We start from the raw sequence: 20,331 nt of genomic DNA, 5'->3' as shown, positions 1-20,331 counted from the left end.
AAATTCCAATCATGGAAGTTGGAACCCCAACAGTCGCGGCTGGTCATAAATGCGATGCGATTGATCAAATGTAGCTAATACACAAAAATTAAATAAAAACTAAAACCAAATAACACAACAGAACAATAACACTGCGCCACAAACCGGAAACAAATTGCCGGATACAGGTGGTGAGATCCGCCGGATCTGAGAGCAGCAGAAGACTAATTGAGCAGTAACAGATATACCGGGCCCTTCTCCTTTGAGAGAGAGGCCTGGTCACGCCAGGTTAGATATTTTCAAACGCCCACTGAATCAATCAGTCCAAATTGGCTGGGAAGGGTTTGATAGATAGTGACGATGCACTTTGTGACGTTCGGCCTTATTGGGGTCTGACCCGACTTGATGCTATCGCGCGGCTCAAGCACGGACTTCCACTTTTCATTTAATAAAGAGCAGGTCCAGGCTGTCTGCAACACGGTGATTTGTTGTGATATGCAAACACAGCCACTGACAGTGTTTAATATCACAAGCACCCGCTTCCACCATCCGCTAACACACACGCGCGCACACACACACACCAGCAGGCACGCGCACACACACACACACACACACACACACACACACACACACACACACACGACACACGCGCGCGCGCGTGCGCAGCCACACACACACTCGCTTCCTTCGCAAATTGGAAAGATTTCAAAGTTCAAAGCACAACATTTTTGTCATCAAGCAATCAGTGGTGGATGTGGAGACGCGGAGAGGTGTTAGTGAGGAGACGCGGAGAGGTGTTAGTGAGGAGGCGAGCAGCTAATCTCACTTAAGAAGTGTTCCTGGCCGCCTTGTTTATGAACATGCTGATGAATAATGCAGAGTGAAAATGTCAAGCTCCTGTTTCCACTCAATCTCTCTGAAAGGACAGAAGCAAGCTGTGAGCAGGAAGAGAGATGGCTGTGTTGTTGCTCCACACATTTGCATGGTGTTGTACAGCCACAGAAATATCCAGTTTAACAAATGCTTTAATCTCGTTTCCAATCTTGTGTCTTAAAATCGTATTTTTCTTTAAACATGTGAAAAAGAAGTGTGGTGAGCTAATTCCTCCCCCATCACCCCCATGTATTTTCCCACTTTTCAATAAGCACCAATAATAAAGGAGATTATTTGCTTCAAGATAATGACACTTGAATCAAGCTAATTATTGAAACAAGTCAATTTCCCTTGAAAACAAGTGAAATTAGCTCACACTCGTGGCAGATTGTTCTTTGTCATAAAAGATTATAGGACTCACATTTGATTAAATTATTTGTTAAGATGGCAATTTTTGCAGAGAGGCTCTAAGTACGAAGATAGAATAGAATAGAATAGAATAGAATAGAATAGAATAGAATAGAATAGAATAGAAAGGTATTTTTGCACATACAAGGAAGTTGACTTGGTGGTACATGGTCCATACTAGGGACATGATGAGTTAGGAGAAATATACAAGATATCAACAAATATAAGATATCAAATATATAAAAATATTCAAAGATATTAACAGATATCAAGATATAAACAGTATTAACACATTGAGTGCCAGCCATTTTTTCATCCTGTAGGTAAGTTGTGCCAGGTTTTTTTTTGAGGATTCTGGCTCATTTTACAAGAGCGAGGATTATTTTCTGTTAAGAATTCATGAACACCAATCATCTAAAAAATAACTAATAGAATGTGTGCTTTCTCTGTCTAAAAGAGTTAGTTTGCAGAGTTAGTAGTTATGTAGATATTAGCCGTTGAGTACAGCATGGTTTCAGCGTCTGGAAATTTATCAGAGATAAATGGCTTTTTGTGAAACAGTCACTTTAACCATTCATTTTTGGCATCAGTAAGACCGTCAGACATTCTAAACAATAGTTTTGAACAGTAATTTCCTCCATAACAACAGGAAACACCCCTCTCATTCAAACTCCTCCCTCCGTGTGTCTTCTCCTCCTTCCTCCTGGCTCTACAGCGGGCGTGTCAGAAGCGCGTTGCTGCTGCCTGCCTGCCTGCCTGCGTGCGGACGCTCCTTGTGCGAGTCAAGATGGGCCGGGGAATGCGTGGGCGATGGGCAGATGTTGATTCTGGCCTTTCTGAGGTGTTTCAAAGTGTGTTTCACCTATAATCTATTTTGCAAATCGCTCTCCGCTCTCTGTGTGCTGCTGCCTGCGCGCGGCCGCTCTCGGGCAAGACAAGTCTGGAATGGATTACTGTAAAATCGCCTCGCCATTTCCTTGAATGGCTTGCTCCCGCGGCAGTTTTTTCTTTGATTTCGCTCGTCTGGGGGAGCACTGTCAACACTTAGTGGGTCGGTAAAATAGATTATACACATTCTCTTGCTCCAATAGTGATCTCGAAGATGTAAAAGTTGTTGATTGATGTCCCACCGTCAAAAAAAAAAAATGTTTATGTAAGACGAGATATCTCGGCTCTGGCACTCAAGCGTTGGATTATGTAAGACGAGATACCTCGGCTATGGCACTTAACGTGTTAACAACCAAGTCTGGTAGCCTATTTGCAGTTTAACAAGATATGTACTAGGGATGGGCATTTCTAGCAAAAACACTATTCGAAATTCGCTGGCCAAAGTCGACTTTTAATCGAAATTCGAAAAAAAAAAAAATGTAAAAAAAAAAAAAAAAAAAAAAAAAAATTATGTGAATGAAATGTTGCATTGTCTCCCCCTGATTCTAAGTATAGTCGAATCGCTTTGAGCAAGTAAAACAATTTTTATAAGCATTTTAAGCAAGGTTTATGGAAAAATGAATGGCGGATGAAATCCCATGAAGAGGGAGAGGTTGCTTATAAAAATTGTTTTACTTGCTCAAACCAAGCGATTCGACTATTCTTAGAATCAGGGGAGACAATGCAACATTTCACTCACAAAAAATAAAATAAAATTTTTTTTTTTTTTTTTTTTTTTTTTTCAAAAAACGAATTTCGAATTTCAATAATAAAAGTCGACCTTGATAATAACAACGATTATTCGAAAATTCGAAATTCGATGCCCATCCCTAATATGTACAGGGTGCATGATAAGTAGCGGCATAAGCTTTGCTTTGCAGATAGAAAGATGTGTTAATAATGAATGAATGAGAATTGCATTGTTGCCTTGGTTTATATTGGTATCGTGTGCTATTTCTTGCTAGGCAGCAGGAGTGTTGTCATTAGGTTCAGTTGATGCATTGATGCGTGACTGTTGACTGGTAACGGTCACGTAAAGATGTGATGCTGCATGTCATTGTGTAAACTCCTGTTGAAGCGTCACCCGTCACTGCGCCCTGCATCATGCATCATGCAGGCTGCATGAGGAAGTGAAGGAGCTCAAACATGTCGGTGAGAAAATAAAATTATTGTTGTCATCATTTTGAGTCCCCTGGCTTTTCCACCACTCGCACTCCAAACAGGAGGTATTTCAGGCTTTTACACCAGCGCTCTCATCCTGAGTGAATCCACTGAGAAGCTGCTGTTGATGGCTAGATTGGCTGTTGAAGGGGTTCTAACCTGTGACCTTTTGATTACCGGATGGTCTCACTAACCGCTGAGCCCCACTCCCACCCACACAGTTCTGTTCAAAGTATGAGAACCGAGCCCTTTATGGAATCCAGTAGGAAATGAAGCCTCGCGTTAGTTAAGTTGAGACAAGGAAGTCATGCGCTACACCTGAGCTGTAGCCAGCTGTCAGCCGCTGATTGGATCATTGTTCATCCACCAATCACAGCCACTCTCGCAAGAAGGCGGTCCGTTTAAATGCGGCCGCCTCTCACTCTGATCTTTGCTCCACCTCTGCTGCTCCACACCGCTCTGCTGCTGGCAATTGCTTTGCCTCCACCACCCCAGCCTCCACACTTTCTAGCTCAGAGTCTGCATGGCTCAAAGGCTAATCATGTATTCTAGCTCAGGAGTCTGCATGGCTCAAAAAGTTGAACATGTATTCCATGTCTTGCTTAGGCTCTCTCTGTTACTCCCTATGGCTTTGAATTAATCTGGAATCTTCTATCCCCATGGGGGGATTTTTGCGGCCCTCCCTGCTCGGCGTAGCTTGATGCTGCTGGGCCGGTTCAGGGAGGAGCATCTTCTAAACATAACTGTCTTTCCATTTATGCAATAAATGGTTAAATCTATGACGAGTGTTCTTGAATGAACAAAGCAACACAGTGGGACTGTTAGCGCTTACAACACAGCGTTTTGGGAGCATAAAAAAACGGAATCAAAAACGAATTTGCCTTTAATCACCGGCTGTCTCTGAGGCGCATCCCGGCTTGGCAATCAGGCACAGTGGATGCTGAGGGACACCTGTTCTTCATCGCTGCTCTGTTCAAAACGCCTGGATGTGGCAACAAACCCACACCGTCTTAACTACCTTCACCGAAATGGCATAACCCATACTGGCAATTACAGGCTGGCAGATTTGCCGAACCCACGCTGATTTCCCAGGTACTCTGCTATCAACACATGCTCACATGGCTGCTGCTCCAAATCCTCAAAGAAAACAGGACTCATGAGATGTTTTCGATGAAAATATTGTTCTTTCATCCCCCGGTAAAAAGATACAGCTCATATTTCATACTAATGGTTTATTATTAAACTTCCTAAAACACGCAGATTAAGACAAATGGAAACGCTAATGCTTGCGGCATCTAACGTCTGTAGCTTCTCTCTCTCTCTCTCAGGCCAATCATTCCTCTCACTCTCCACCTCATAATAAAGCAGGAATGCCCTAAAATAAGCTTGACAAATGCTAATGGCTAATGCAATGAGGGATGAGAGGAGAGAGAATCACTTTTATTGCCACAGTAGGTTATCAGATTAGATACAAGGAATTTGATTTGGTGTTAAGTGTGCGGACCTTGCGAGGCAGGCAGGCAGCTGGATTCGCGATCGCGCAAGAAATCCATCTTGCCGCACTCCACGCTATTGGTTTAACTCCATCCAAGCAGTGGGCCGGACCAATCAGCGGCCAGATGCAGCTACGGGCGGGATTGAGGTCTGTCAGCGAGAAGCGAGCCCATGATAGACAGAGGTTTCATCCAATCACCTGCCAGTAATTTTTTGAACGCGCCTGCCTTTTTCCAAACAGTTTCCAAAGATGAAGTCCCAGATGGTTGGTTCTGTGTAACTAACAAACCATCTGGCAGCGGGAGGTTATATATGCAGCAGTCAAAATCAAAAGTCAGAATTCCAAATCAATAAATCAAATTATAGTCCAATGTACTAAAAATCAGCTGTGTAATGTAACTATACTTAAAGACCCCTAAAGTCATGTTTCAAGATGTATATAAAATCCTCTACTTTGAATAATAATGTGTGTCTGATGGTTTTTCCCCACACAAAAGGTCCAATTATCTTGTTAAAATGACTTCCCCTCCGTCTCCCTCATTTAAAAATTGAAAGCAACCAATCAGGGTTATCTAGAACCTAATCTCTCAAGACAGACTTTCGACTTGCATCGAAAATCTGTCGGCAAGCTCTGTGAAAAGCCGAATAACAGCGCTCGTAAGGGGCAGGCTCCCATGCTGCGCTTTACCCGATCAAAATGGAGTGGACGTGACTGAGAATCAACCGCTGTGTAGTCAAACTTACCATTTTCAGCATGTAGCAAGTTGCTACTTGCTAATAGTAACGAGCTAGCGTTGTTGTTGTTTCATAGCGACATACAAATTTGAGAACGACACGCAGGGAGCGGAAAGGAAATCCATAAATGGTCAGCGCTGGTCGGTCGGAGCCAATGGCAGAGCTTGCAGGGAGCATGATGAAGAAAATTTAAGTTCCATTGATTTAATTTCATAATCAACAAGCTATAACAGATTCAAATAGTTGATATTAGTTATTAATCATAACCACGTTATTGGTATTAGTTATTAATCGTAACCGCACACACACATAGGTTAAAGCAGATTTCACCCTCTGCCCACAGTAACAGGGTCATGTCACACGTGGCTGATGGCTGTATTCTCCCCCTCTCTGACCTTGCTCAACCTCTCTCTGCAGCTCTCTTAGACAAAACATGTTGTGTGCTCCACAGTAGAAGATCTTTGGCTGTGTGATAAATCCTCACTCTCCTCATGATGCCTGCAACTATGAATTTCCATATTTCTGTTATGAGGCAGTCTCTTTGTAACTTTGATATTTACAAAGATATGTTTGGCTACAATACATTTTCAAACTTTCCTGGACTCCTGGCTTTATTCACTTGTCTCATATTGGCTTGAAATACTCTGGTTAATGCGGGAGAAGAATGATGATTATTGATACAAATTCCATTCTACAACAGAGCGGAAAAGTATTTTCTTCCGCCGACGGAGCTCCTTGAGTTCCAGTTATTCCCGCATTCAAACGAGCCTGCCCCCGGAGGTTGGAGAAAAAATTGTTAAAAATAAATGGGAGTGATGTCACGAATCCTGCTGGTTGAAAATCGCCTCTGCACAGACATCATTCTGCAAAGTGAAGCTCAAATATACAACTGAAGGAACAAAGAAGGAAAACGTTTGACTTTAGGGGGTCTTTAAAGGGACACTCTGCCCATTTTCAACCAGCTTTGTATCATTAGAACATCAGTAGTATATCAGAAAACTGTAAACTGTTTTGAAGTCTGTCATTTAATTTGACAGTTATTGAGTGTTAAAGTGTGGACACTAAGTCAAATTAATAACTAATTAACTCAAATCAACTCTCAATAACTGTCAAACTGAAGTCATTCATCTAGTTTGACAGTTATTGAGAGTTGATTTGAGTTAATGAGTTATTAATTTGAGTTAGTGTGGACCAGTGATGTCACTTGTCCACACTTTAACACTCAATAACTGTCAAATTAAATGACAGACTTCAAAACAGTTTACAGTTTTCTGATATACTACTGATGTTCTAATGATACAAAGCTGGTTGAAAATGGGTGGAGTGTTCCTTTAAGTACTTTTTGTCCTGAGTATAAATAGGAATTAGAATAGTTGCTAAAGAGAATAATATAGAAGTATAAAAAGATCAAATACAAATATCCTGGTAAGAGAAGCAGCTACATAATGTTCATGTAACGTGTACAGTCCAGCTACATCAATGTAACGTATAGTGTCCAGAGGTGTCAGTGGTTTCGGGCCATGTTGATGATGAGGCGGATGGCAGTTGGGTAGAAAGCGTTCATGTGGTGAGATGTTTTGCTCTTAACAGCCCTCAGCTTCTTGCCGAGGGGGAGCATTTCAAGAAGATGCTCTAAATAAGAACAGCCTCACACACTACTTGCATCGTCATCTATAATTGCAGGCCTTGATTCTGACGGATGGCTGTCTAAGTTATTCAGCAAATCCTCAATCATTTCCCCCCCCGACATCTGTCTTGAGCCGGAGTCAGATTCAATCTCCACTGACATCCCTGGACGAAGACCATCTATCTATTTTATTTGTGTTTTACTGTTTTATTTCGTTGTCTGTTTCATGGTTTTATTGTTGTTATTTATTGCTGCCCATGACTCTGTAAATGTTTAGCCTGGCATCTATTGCATCTCAGCCTGCCCGGGGGGGTTTCTCCCCTACAGGATTTCTTCCATTTTTTTCCTATAAGGTAGATTTTTCCTTGGGAGTTTTTCCTTGCGTGCATCTAGGAGACCCTGGCATGCCGTGACCTGGCGGCCCGGGATGAGGCAGTGGGCTTAAGGCTGTGGGATGCCGGTAGGTTAGGATAGGGTAGGTTAGGATAGGGTAGGTTAGGATAGGGTAGGTTAGGATAGGGTAGGTTAGGATATGGTAGGTTAGGATAGGGTAGGTTAGGCTGTAGATTAGCTCAATTTTGGGGGGTTGCTAGGTATTTCAGGTTAAGGTTAGGGTAGGGTAGGTTAGGCTGTAGATTAGCTAGATTTCTTGGTTGCTAGGTATTTCAGGTTAAGTTTAGGGTAGGGTAGGTTAGGCTGTAGATTAGCTAGATTTCTTGGTTGCTAGGTATTTCAGGTTAAGTTTAGGGTAGGGTAGGTTAGGCTGTAGATTAGCTAGATTTCTTGGTTGCTAGGTATTTCAGGTTAAGCCCTGGTGCACACCATAGGCATCGCAGCTTCGAGCAGGAGCCTTGCTATTCACACCAGAACAACAACAGCCCAACAGCCGGGTCAGCTGTTCGGGTGCAGCGCGCTGCACGCTTGAAAAATAGAACAGAAGCTGAAACTATCGCTGCAGCACGCGCGCAGCGTCGCATCGGCGTGCGGTTGGTGTGATCGGTCTCACCTATTAACAAGGACGCTGAAATGAAACTGCATCCGTGCTGCGTAGCTTCGGCGTATATGGTGTGTTCGGGCTGTAAGGTTAGGGTAGGTTCTGTTCTGTTCTCTCCCCCCCTTCTCCCCATTCTCCCTCTCTCTGCTCTCTTCTCTCACTCTGCTCTCTTCTCCCTTTCTTCTCTCTCTTCTCCCTCTCTTCTCTTTTCTTGCTATGCTTGTTTTGTTTAATAAGCTTCATAGAAGTTGTTCAATTCTGTTTATTGATTGTGCTTGGCGGGACACAGACACATTCTCTGTATAGTCCTCTGAGACATGCTTGTGAATTAGTGCTATACACATAAAGTTGACTTGACTTGCGAGAGCTGGAGAAGCAGAGTGTGTGTGTGTGTGTGTGTGTGTGTGTGTGTGTGTGTGTGTGTGTGTGTGTGTGTGTGTGTGTGTGTGTGTGTGTGTGTGTGTGTGTGTGTGTGTGTGTGTGTGTCTGTGTACGGTAGCATTTTCATTAAGCATTAACGGCCCCGGGGCTGAGGACTCACTCGGCTCGGCTCATTAGTCGTCCAACTTGAGAGAGAACGTGTTGCAGAGCTCAAGAGAAAGATATTATTCCTATAATGATGTTACATAATGTAGCCGTATGGTAAAGTTAATGAATACCTCTCAGCCAATCAGAATTGAGTATTCCCCCAGGCAATGGTATAATAGATCTAATAGAAAATATGTACGTGATGAAAAAGTATTGGCAAGCTGACAAACTCACCTGCGCAGATTCTAGTAATCATCACAGACTGCCTCACATACATTTCACCATCGACTGACAGCCTATAGACACTGACCAAAGTCCCTCAGGCTCAGTATGAACTAGCTGCCAGTGTTTGATTTTTAATAAGGAAATATAGGATATTGGCTTTAGTGTATTTTCTTGTGGCACAGTGGGAACGCTGAGATGCACAGAGAGTTGGAGAGACATATGAGAGAAAGTTCTGGTAGGATTCAGGGGGAAATTACACTTACAACTTGTTTGCTTTGGTCTGAACTATAGCGGAAAAGTTAACTTTCTTGCATTTGGTTCGTTTAGCTTCACGTTGCCCAATTACAAGTGAACCAGAGCTTGTAAACTAAATCAAGTAGCTAAACTTGTGGCCAGAGTTTTGATAACTTGTCAGGTTGGAAATATTGCCGGGTGAGGGAATCAAATCTAATCCGATTCGAGTTTGTGTATCTTTAGCAAAGCAGGATGGATCCTGTCACCTGATCATGATGATACTTGTTATGAACACATGAAGAAACGACTGAATACAGTATGAGCATCGGTCCAGACTGTTTGTCCCGTCGGCTCATCAGTCTCCTTCTATCTAGAAACCCAGATGACATTCTCACTCCTAATGAACCGCACCACAGTTCACTTGGAAGAGGACAGAAACTCACATTTCCAGGCATCTTCTTGCGTTATCTCATCTGGCATCACCCAAGTTCATGGCATTGTTTTCACCTGCAAAAATGAACCCATAGCATTCCCGACGTGTCCAGTTTTCAACCCCATTTTAACAGTTTTTTTTTTAACCCAAACCATAACCCTAACCACAACCAAGTTGTTTTACTTGCCTAAACGTATCCGGCGAGTCAAGCCGCGGCCGGAAGCAAGCAACCGGGTACCAGGTCATGATGAGAAAGGGGTACTCCACCCGTTATAAAGTGACGGCAAGGAGCCCTGATCATGATGGCTTAGAATTGAGAATGTGTTGGTATTGACCCCACTATGAGCTACCCTCCACACATTTCATAGACTCATAATTCTTTCTTCGTCTTGGTGGCACATCCCTGTACACCTCTCTCATCCCCTCACCTGTCCTTGCCGGTCTCCTTCTTGAAGAGCTCGTCGAACTGCAGCATCTTCTGCCAGGAGATGATGTAGACCTTGAGCTTGGGCAGCACCTGGTTCATCAGCCTCAGGTTGTTGTACACCAGGCCCTTGCCGTCGCGCCTCATGTAGCTGCTGGGGCCCCAGAAGATGAACACCGTGTCCTGGCTGGCGTTGAGCAGCTCGTGGCGGCTGCGCAGTACCCGCTGCATGCTGGAGTGGGCGATGACGCGCAGCGAGGTGCGGCGCCCCACGTCCGCCGCGTAACCCCGCGCCGTGGGCGCGTCGTTCATGCGGATGACGCACTCGCTGCGGTCGATCTCCTCCCCCCGACCGCCCCCGATGAGATGACCCGAGCTGGTGACCAGGGCGCAGGTCTGACAGTGCATCTTGAGAGGCTGGGAGAGGAGAAGATAGACAGACAGACAGACAGACAGACAGACAGACAGACAGACAGACAGACAGACAGACAGACAGACAGAGAGGGAAGTAGAGAAGGAGGAAGGAAGTAAACAGACAGTTAGGGAAAAGAAGAAAACCTTGCCAAGGAAGAACCAATTCCATTTTTGAGTGAATCTGGATCCAACTCACGCAATGACAGCACAAAAAGCAATAATAGCAGGCCTTGGCAGAGGTCTGCACTCTCCCAGTGCCCTTCTAGTTAGATATACGTTTTGCACCATAGGCTATTTGTTCTAACGTGGAGTGTTGTAGTACTCGAGACAGGTCTTGAGACCAGATGTTGATGGTCTCGGTCGCCCTCCCTCGGTCTTGGTCTTGTCTCGGTCTCGGACAAGCTGGACTCAGGATTTTATTTCAAGAGCAGTTGAGACCACAACTGCAGTGACATCATTACCTGCCTGTGTATTGTCTGATGTTTTTTTTTGTTTTTTTTACTGTTGGTGTAAAAATCTCCCCTTCAATCGCTAGCAATAACTTTGCAGTTTGAAATTGTTACCGCTGAAGCCACTCCCCTCACGTGGCAAGGAAGACAACACAAGGAGACAAGGCATTTTGGGGGAATCATAATTTAGCAGCAGTGTTTTTACACTTCATTCTGCCCACTGTGTTGAGCCTTACCGATCAAAGGATTGCATTCCGTCACTGTACAGCCATTTGTATTTGACTCAAATTCCTAAATAATGATTTTTTCAATTGTTAGCACAGTAAGGTTACGCCATCATTAGAGTAATGTGTCTTGAAAATTGTCTCGCATTGGTCTGGTCTCGGTCTCGCCCCCCTTGGTCTTGGACTTCACCCCCCCCCCCCCCCCCCCCCCCCCCCCCCCCCCCCCCCCCCCCCCCCCCCTCTCGACTCGGTCTTGGTTTAGGTGGTCTCGACCACAACACTATAAAGTCTACTCGCTCGTCTGCAACAGTCAGAAAACGCTCTGATAATTCCGTTTCGCCCTTGGTTTATACAGCCATATGCAAAGCAGGCAGAAATGCAGACCATGGGGAACTCAAACAATGTGTTTGAGGAGGAAAATGCTTTGTTGACAAATGGCTAGCGACAAAGTCTCCTGGGTCTGTGTGTGGCTTGTTGTTCCAGGGGATTCACCTTAAATCTTGCTTCCACTCGCAGACCTGTGTGCATTCAGTTCACCTCCATAAACACACTTGTGATGCACAATGTTGCTGCTGTGCGTATGAGAGTAGAGCCTCGTGAATTATTAATACCTGGATAAGACCCGTGCACTGTCGTCATTAACAGGGACAAATCCCTGACTTGTCGGATGATATAAAGGACTGTGTCCATGTGTGCGTGAGCATGTAGGCTGTAGTACATCCTGTAAACATCCAGGAATAGCAGCATTAGCGATGCTATGATAACCGGTTTTAATGATAACCGTGATAGAATTCCTTACGATAACCGTACCGTTTCAAATTTTCAGTATCATCAAAACCGTGTTACTGTGATTACAGTGCTTTGAAAAACATGGTAAATTCTGTCCATCATCAACCAAAGTTGGCAACCGTCTCCCAGATGCAAACGTGCAGCCTTGGAGAAATGATTTCAGTGAGTGTATCAATCCTTTTTGGGTCCGAGTTTTCAATATAAAACGTTGTAAAATGATTTCAGTGAGTCTCTCAGTACTTTTTGAACATTTTCAGCAATTTTTTACAAATACCGTGATAGTACGATAACCATGATCATTTTGGTCACGATAATCGTGATGTGAAATTTTCATACCGTTACATCTCTAAGCAGCATGTGTGCCTGAGCATGTAGGCTGTTACATCCTGTAAACATCCAGTAATAGCGCAGGTCTTTATTTACAGAAAGAAAAAAAACACTAAAAATGACAGAATCCGATACTCTATGGCCTGGAAATATTCCAGGTAATGGCAACTGATGTCAGATACTTCAAATATTAATAATCAAATAATAATAATGATCTTTTTTTAATCAAGTCCCCATTTTCTCCCTAGTTGTATCTACTTGACCAATTAGAGAGCTCACTTTTTCGCAGTTCTGGTTCCGATCTGGGGAGGTAAGGTAAAGGTAGAGTCCCACTGATTGTCACACACCTGAGTGTGCGAAATTTGTTCTCCGCATTTGACCCATCCCCTGGGGGAGCGGTGAGCGGCAGCAGTGCCGCGCTCGGGAATCATATGGTGATCTAACCCCCCAATTCCAACCCTTTGATGCTGAGTGCCAAGCAGGGAGGCAAATGGGTTAAATTTTGATAGTCTTTGGTATGACTCAGCCGGGGATCGAACTCACAACCTCCCAGTCTCAGGGCGGACACTCAAACCACAAGGCCACTGAGCTGGTGGAGCTGGGGGAGCTGGGGAGAGTTGTAGACTAGCACATGCTTCCTCTGATACATGTGCAGGCGCCAGCTGCTTCTTTTCACCTGACAGCGAAGGGTTTCACCGGCAGGACGTAGCGCATGGGAGGATCACGCTATTGCCCCCAGTTCTCCTCCCCCTCGAACAGGCGCCCCGACCGACCAGAGGAGGAGGTAGTGCAGCGACCAGGACACATACCCCTAATCCGGCTTCCCACACAGCCAATTGTGCCTGTGCGGACGTCCGATGAGGCCGGACGTAGCGCAGGGGCTCGAACCTGCGACCCTTGTGTTGGTAGGCAGGTGAATCTACCCGGACGCCCTACTACTAATAATGATTATGTGGCAGTAATAATCGTGCAAACAGCTAACTACTTCATGAAATATTGATTAACAACCCAGGCTACCAGAAAAGGCTGGTCATCAGTCTGGCAAACAAAGCATCAATTCATCAAAACAAAATGGAACAAAAGCCACAAAGCCACAAAGCGAATCAATAGATAATAAACAATATCAATAAACCTCTTCATGTGGCGCATTGACTAACAAACAGGAGCTGTGCTCCTGTGTGACATTTACGTCAGTAGCTACAGTATATCCATGGCAACGTGATAAAAATGTCAACCTTTTCCACCGCATGTCAACGTAATATGGTAATATATGTTGTGGCATTTTTGTAACTTTGACTGGTATTTTAGGATGTAAATATAAACACTGTATGAATTCAGACACGTATAGTTCACTTTGTATGGCCTATTTCCCCCCACACTAACAGTGTGAGTGTGTGCACGCACTTGAATCATGAACATGTGTATGTGCATGTATTGTGTATTGTGTGTGTGTTTGTGTGTGTGTCTGTCTGTGTGTGTGTGTGTGTGTGTGTCTGTGTGTGTGTGTGTGTGTGTGTGTGTGTGTGTGTGTGTGTGTGCCTGCGTGTGTGTGTGTGTGTGTGTGTGTGTGTGTGTGTGTGTGTCTATGTGTGTGTGTGTGTGTGTGTGTGTGTGTGTGTGTGTGTGTGTGTGTGTGTGTGTGTGTGTGCCTGCGTGTGTGTGTGTGTATGTGACTGTGTCTTTCCTCTGGAGATGCTCCGTTTCCAGCGTATCGCCACGACAGCACGGCGCTCGGAAATCAATGATATGCAAACCAGGCCTGCGGAGCCCTGAAATCTCTCCCAAGCAGCAATATGATAGTTATTTACATTCTTATAGGCCTATCAAATGTACATCTCACAGCCTTAACAAGAACAAACGATCGGAGCGGCCCGAGACGTGTCATTATCCTACACGCCCGACTTTGACTTAGCACCAGATTACCAGCAGAACTGGCTCGTCTAGCTAATGAGACCTCAGGGAGGAGAGAGAGAGAGAGAGAGGGGGGGAGAGAGAGAGAGAGAGGGGGGGGAGGGAGAGGGAGAGAGAGAGAGAGAGAGAGAGAGGGAAGAGAGAGAGGGGAGAGAGAAAGGGAAGAAGAGAGAGAGAGGGGGGAGAGAGAGAGGAGGAGATAGAGAGAGGGAGAGGAAGAGAGGGGGGGAGAGAAAGGGAAAGAAGAGAGAGAGAGGGGGGAGAGAGAGAGGAGGAGATAGAGAGAGGGAGAGGAAGAGAGGGGGGGAGAGAAAGGGGAAGAAGAGAGAGAGAGGGGGGAGAGAGAGAGGAGGAGATAGAGAGAGGGAGAGGAAGAGAGGGGGGGAGAGAAAGGGAAGAAGAGAGAGAGAGGGGAGAGAGAGAGGAGGATAGAGAGAGGGAAACACAATGGGCAGAGTTATGAGCACACTGTGAATAACAGTGGGAAAGGAACACTGTAGCTCTGTAAAGGCCTGGGACTGTACATCGTCAATGGCAGAACAAGGGCTGACTGTCTGGGTATACCCAGTCTGGGTATACCCAGTCTGGGTATACCCAGTTTGGGTATACCCAGTCTGGGTACATAATGCTCATCCTTTAAGCCCCAGACACACCAAGCCCACAGTCGGCCCTTGGCAGTGTCGGTGTGTTCGAGTCCAAGTCCGAGTCACCAAAGGAGAGTCAGAGTCGAGTCCCCATTACCTGAGTCTGATGAGAGGCCATTTACACCTGGCGTTAACATGCATTTTCTGCAATCTGATTGCAATCTGATTGCAGAAATGGTTGTCCTCTAAATCCGCATAAAGTTGCTGTATCCAGATTGAGAGGACACATTGCATAATTTACACTTGAGTTCAATGTGTACACAATGCATCCCTGACCACCTCCGGAGGTGGTTTGCCCGATCAGATTGCAATCCTTCAATGCGTTTTGGGGGTGTTAACACCTGGCATTTCAAGTGATAAAACACAATCCGATTGCAATCTGATCACAGAAAACGCATGTTAACGCCAGGTGTAAATGGCCTCTGAGTCCGATTCCAGAGTTACTGAACATGAGCATGAAGACATAGGTGGAACACACGCGCCTGCCCTTGCACGGAATTGAATAATGTCATTCATATGCGAGCTATCAATATCTTATGCCAAATTATTAGAGGCTATTACAAAAATCGGAGGAAAAAAAACACGGTATTTATCAATTAACCAAGTCTGAGTCTGAATGCATGAATGCTGAAGTGAGTCCAAGTCTGAGTCATCGGTGGCTCAGTCCAAGTCAAGTCACGAGTCCTGACAATGTGTCCAGGCCTCGGACTCCAGTCCAAGTCTGTCTCAACTCGACTACAGCACTACACAACACTACAACACCACAACACTACAACACTACAACACTACAACACTACAACACTACAACACCTACAACACTACCCAACAACTACAACATTACGACACTACCCAACACTACAACACTACAGCACTACCCAACACTACAACACTACAACACTACAACACTACCCAACACTACAACACTACAACACTACAACACTACCCAACACTACAACACTACAACACTACCCAACACTACAACACTACAACACTACAACACTACCCAACACTACAACACTACAACACTACCCAACACTACAACACTACAACACTACCCAACACTACAACACTACAACACTACAACACTACCCAACACTACAACATTACAAACACTACAACACTACCCAACACTACAACACTACAACACTACAACACTACAACACTACAACACTACAACACTACAACACTACAACACTACAACACTACCCAACACTACAACACTACCCAACACTACAACACTACAACACTACAACACTACAACACTACAACACTACCCAACACTACAACACTACAACACTACAACACTACAACACTACCCAACACTACAACATTACAACACTACAACACTACCCAACACTACAACACTACAACACTACAACACCACAACACTACAACACTACAACACTACCCAACACTACAACACTACAACACTACAACACTACAGCACTACCCAACACTACAACACTACAACACTACCCAACACTACAACACTACAACACTACCCAACACTACAACACTACAACACTACAACACTACAACACTACAACACTACCCAACACTACAACACACTACAACACTACAACACTACCCAACACTACAACACTACAACACTACAACACTACAACACTACCCAACACTACAACATTACAACACTACAACACTACCCAACACTACAACACTACCCAACACTACAACACTACAACACTACCCAACACTACAACACTACAACACTACCCAACACTACAACACTACCCAACACTACAACACTACAACACTACAGCACTACCCAACACTACAACACTACAACACTACAACACTACAACACTACAACACTACCCAACACTACAACACTACCCAACACTACAACACTACAACACTACAACACTACCCAACACTACAACACTACCCAACACTACAACACTACAGCACTACCCAACACTACAACACTACAGCACTACCCAACACTACAACACTACCCAACACTACAACACTACAACACTACCCAACACTACAACACTACAACACTACCCAACACTACAACACTACAACACTACAACACTACAACACTACAACACTACAACACTACAACACTACCCAACACTACAACACTACAACACTACAACACTACAACACTACAGCACCAACAATACAACACTACCTAACACTACAACACTACAACACTACCCAACACTACAACACTACAACACTACCCAACACTACAACACTACCCAACACTACAACACTACCCAACACTACAACACTACAACACTACAACACTACCCAACACTACAACACTACAACACTACCCAACACTACAACACTACCCAACACTACAACACTACAACACTACAGCACTACCCAACACTACAACACTACAGCACTACCCAACACTACAACACTACAACACTACAACACTACAACACTACAGCACCAACACTACAACACTACCCAACACTACAACACTACAGCACTACCCAACACTACAACACTACAACACTACCCAACACTACAACACTACCCAACACTACAACACTACAACACTACAACACTACAACACTACAACACTACAACACTACCCAACACTACAACATTACGACACTACCCAACACTACAACACTACAGCACTACCCAACACTAGAACACTACAACACTACAACACTACCCAACACTACAACACTACAACACTACAACACTACAACACTACCCAACACTACAACACTACAACACTACCCAACACTACAACACTACCCAACACTACAACACTACCCAACACTACAACACTACAACACTACAGCACTACCCAACACTACAACACTACAGCACTACCCAACACTACAACACTACAACACTACAACACTACAACACTACAGCACCAACACTACAACACTACCCAACACTACAACACTACAGCACTACCCAACACTACAACACTACAACACTACCCAACACTACAACACTACCCAACACTACAACACTACAACACTACAACACTACAACACTACAACACTACAACACTACCCAACACTACAACATTACGACACTACCCAACACTACAACACTACAACACTACAGCACTACCCAACACTACAACACTACAAACAACTACAACACTACCCAACACTACAACACTACAACACTACAACACTACCCAACACTACAACACTACAACACTACCCAACACTACAACACTACAACACTACCCAACACTACAACACTACAACACTTACAACACTACCCAACACTACAACACTACAACACTACAACACTACCCAACACTACAAACACTACAACACTACCCCCACACTACAACACTACAACACTACAACACTACAACACTACCCCAACACTACAACACTACAACACTACAACACTACCCAACACTACAACACTACAACACTACAACACTACCCAACACTACAACACTACAACACTACAACACTACAACACTACAGCACTACAACACAACAACACTACAACACTACAACACTACCCAACACTACAACACTACAACACAACAACACTACAACACAACCCAACACTACAACACTACAACACTACCCAACACTACAACACTACAGCACCAACACTACAACACTACCCAACACTACAACACTACAACACTACCCAACACTACAACACTACCCAACACTACAACACTACAACACTACCCAACACTACAACACTACAACACTACAACACTACCCAACACTACAACACTACAACACTACCCAACACTACAACACTACCCAACACTACAACACTACAACACTACAACACTACAACACTACCCAACACTACAACACTACAACACTACCCAACACTACAACACTACAACACTACAACACTACCCAACACTACAACACTACAACACTACCCAACACTACAACACTACCCAACACTACAACACTACAACACTACAACACTACAACACTACAACACTACAACACTACCCAACACTACAACACTACGACACTACCCAACACTACAACACTACCCAACACTACAACACTACCCAACACTACAACACTACCCAACACTACAACACTACAACACTACCCAACACTACAACACTACAACACTACCCAACACTACAACACTACAACACTACAACACTACCCAACACTACAACACTACAACACTACCCAACACTACAACACTACAACACTACAACACTACAACACTACCCAACACTACAACACTACCCAACACTACAACACTACCCAACACTACAACATTACAACACTACAACACTACCCAACACTACAACACTACAACACTACAACACTACAACACTACAACACTACAACACTACAACACTACAACATTACAACACTACAACACTACCCAACACTACAACACTACAACACTACAACACTACAACACTACCCAACACTACAACACTACAACACTACCCAACACTACAACACTACAACACTACAACACTACCCAACACTACAACACTACAACACTACCCAACACTACAACACTACCCAACACTACAACACTACCCAACACTACAACACTACCCAACACTACAACACTACAACACTACCCAACACTACAACACTACCCAACACTACAACACTACAACACTACAGCACTACCCAACACTACAACACTACAACACTACAACACTACCCAACACTACAACACTACAACACTACCCAACACTACAACACTACAACACTACTCAACACTACAACACTACTCAACACTACAACACTACCCAACACTACAACACTACCCAACACTACTCAACACTACAACACTACTCAACACTACAACACTACCCAACACTACCCAACACTACAACACTACAACACTACAACACTACAACACTACCCAACACTACAACACTACCCAACACTACTCAACACTACAACACTACTCAACACTACAACACTACCCAACACTACCCAACACTACAACACTACAACACTACAACACTACAACACTACCCAACACTACAACACTACAACACTACAACACTACAACACTACAACACTACTCAACACTACAACACTACTCAACACTACAACACTACCCAACACTACCCAACACTACCCAACACTACAACACTACAACACTACAACACTACAACACTACCCAACACTACAACACTACAACACTACAACACTACAACACTACAACACTACCCAACACTACAACACTACCCAACACTACAACACTACAACACTACAACACTACCCAACACTACAACACTACAACACTACAACACTACAACACTACAGCACTACCCAACACTACAACACTACAGCACTACCCAACACTACAACACTACAGCACTACCCAACACTACTCAACACTACAACACTACTCAACACTACAACACTACCCAACACTACAACACTACCCAACACTACAACACTACAACACTACAACACTACAACACTACAACACTACAGCACTACCCAACACTACAACACTACAGCACTACCCAACACTACAACACTACAGCACTACCCAACACTACTCAACACTACAACACTACTCAACACTACAACACTACC

The 20,331-nt window shown here is 44.2% G+C and overlaps 1 protein-coding gene across 1 annotated transcript in view; it reads right to left on the bottom strand.

Annotated features, from left to right (window-relative positions):
* The window catches only part of st6galnac5a (ST6 (alpha-N-acetyl-neuraminyl-2,3-beta-galactosyl-1,3)-N-acetylgalactosaminide alpha-2,6-sialyltransferase 5a), a gene marked incomplete at its 3' end in the record, with an annotated part of 101,009 nt that overhangs the window by 11,914 nt on the left and 68,764 nt on the right, over positions 1 to 20,331 (bottom strand). The window contains exon 3 of the mRNA XM_083654100.1: positions 10,047 to 10,459. Within this exon, the coding sequence (XP_083510226.1) occupies positions 10,047 to 10,459 (413 nt within the window). The remainder of the gene's footprint in view (positions 1 to 10,046; positions 10,460 to 20,331) is intronic.

The sequence above is a fragment of the Poromitra crassiceps genome (assembly GCF_964638095.1).
Source record: "Poromitra crassiceps genome assembly, chromosome: 17".
NCBI classification, from domain to species: domain Eukaryota; kingdom Metazoa; phylum Chordata; class Actinopteri; order Beryciformes; family Melamphaidae; genus Poromitra; species Poromitra crassiceps.
Note: the sequence above shows the minus strand (reverse complement) of the source record. Positions and strands in the feature narration are given on the sequence as shown.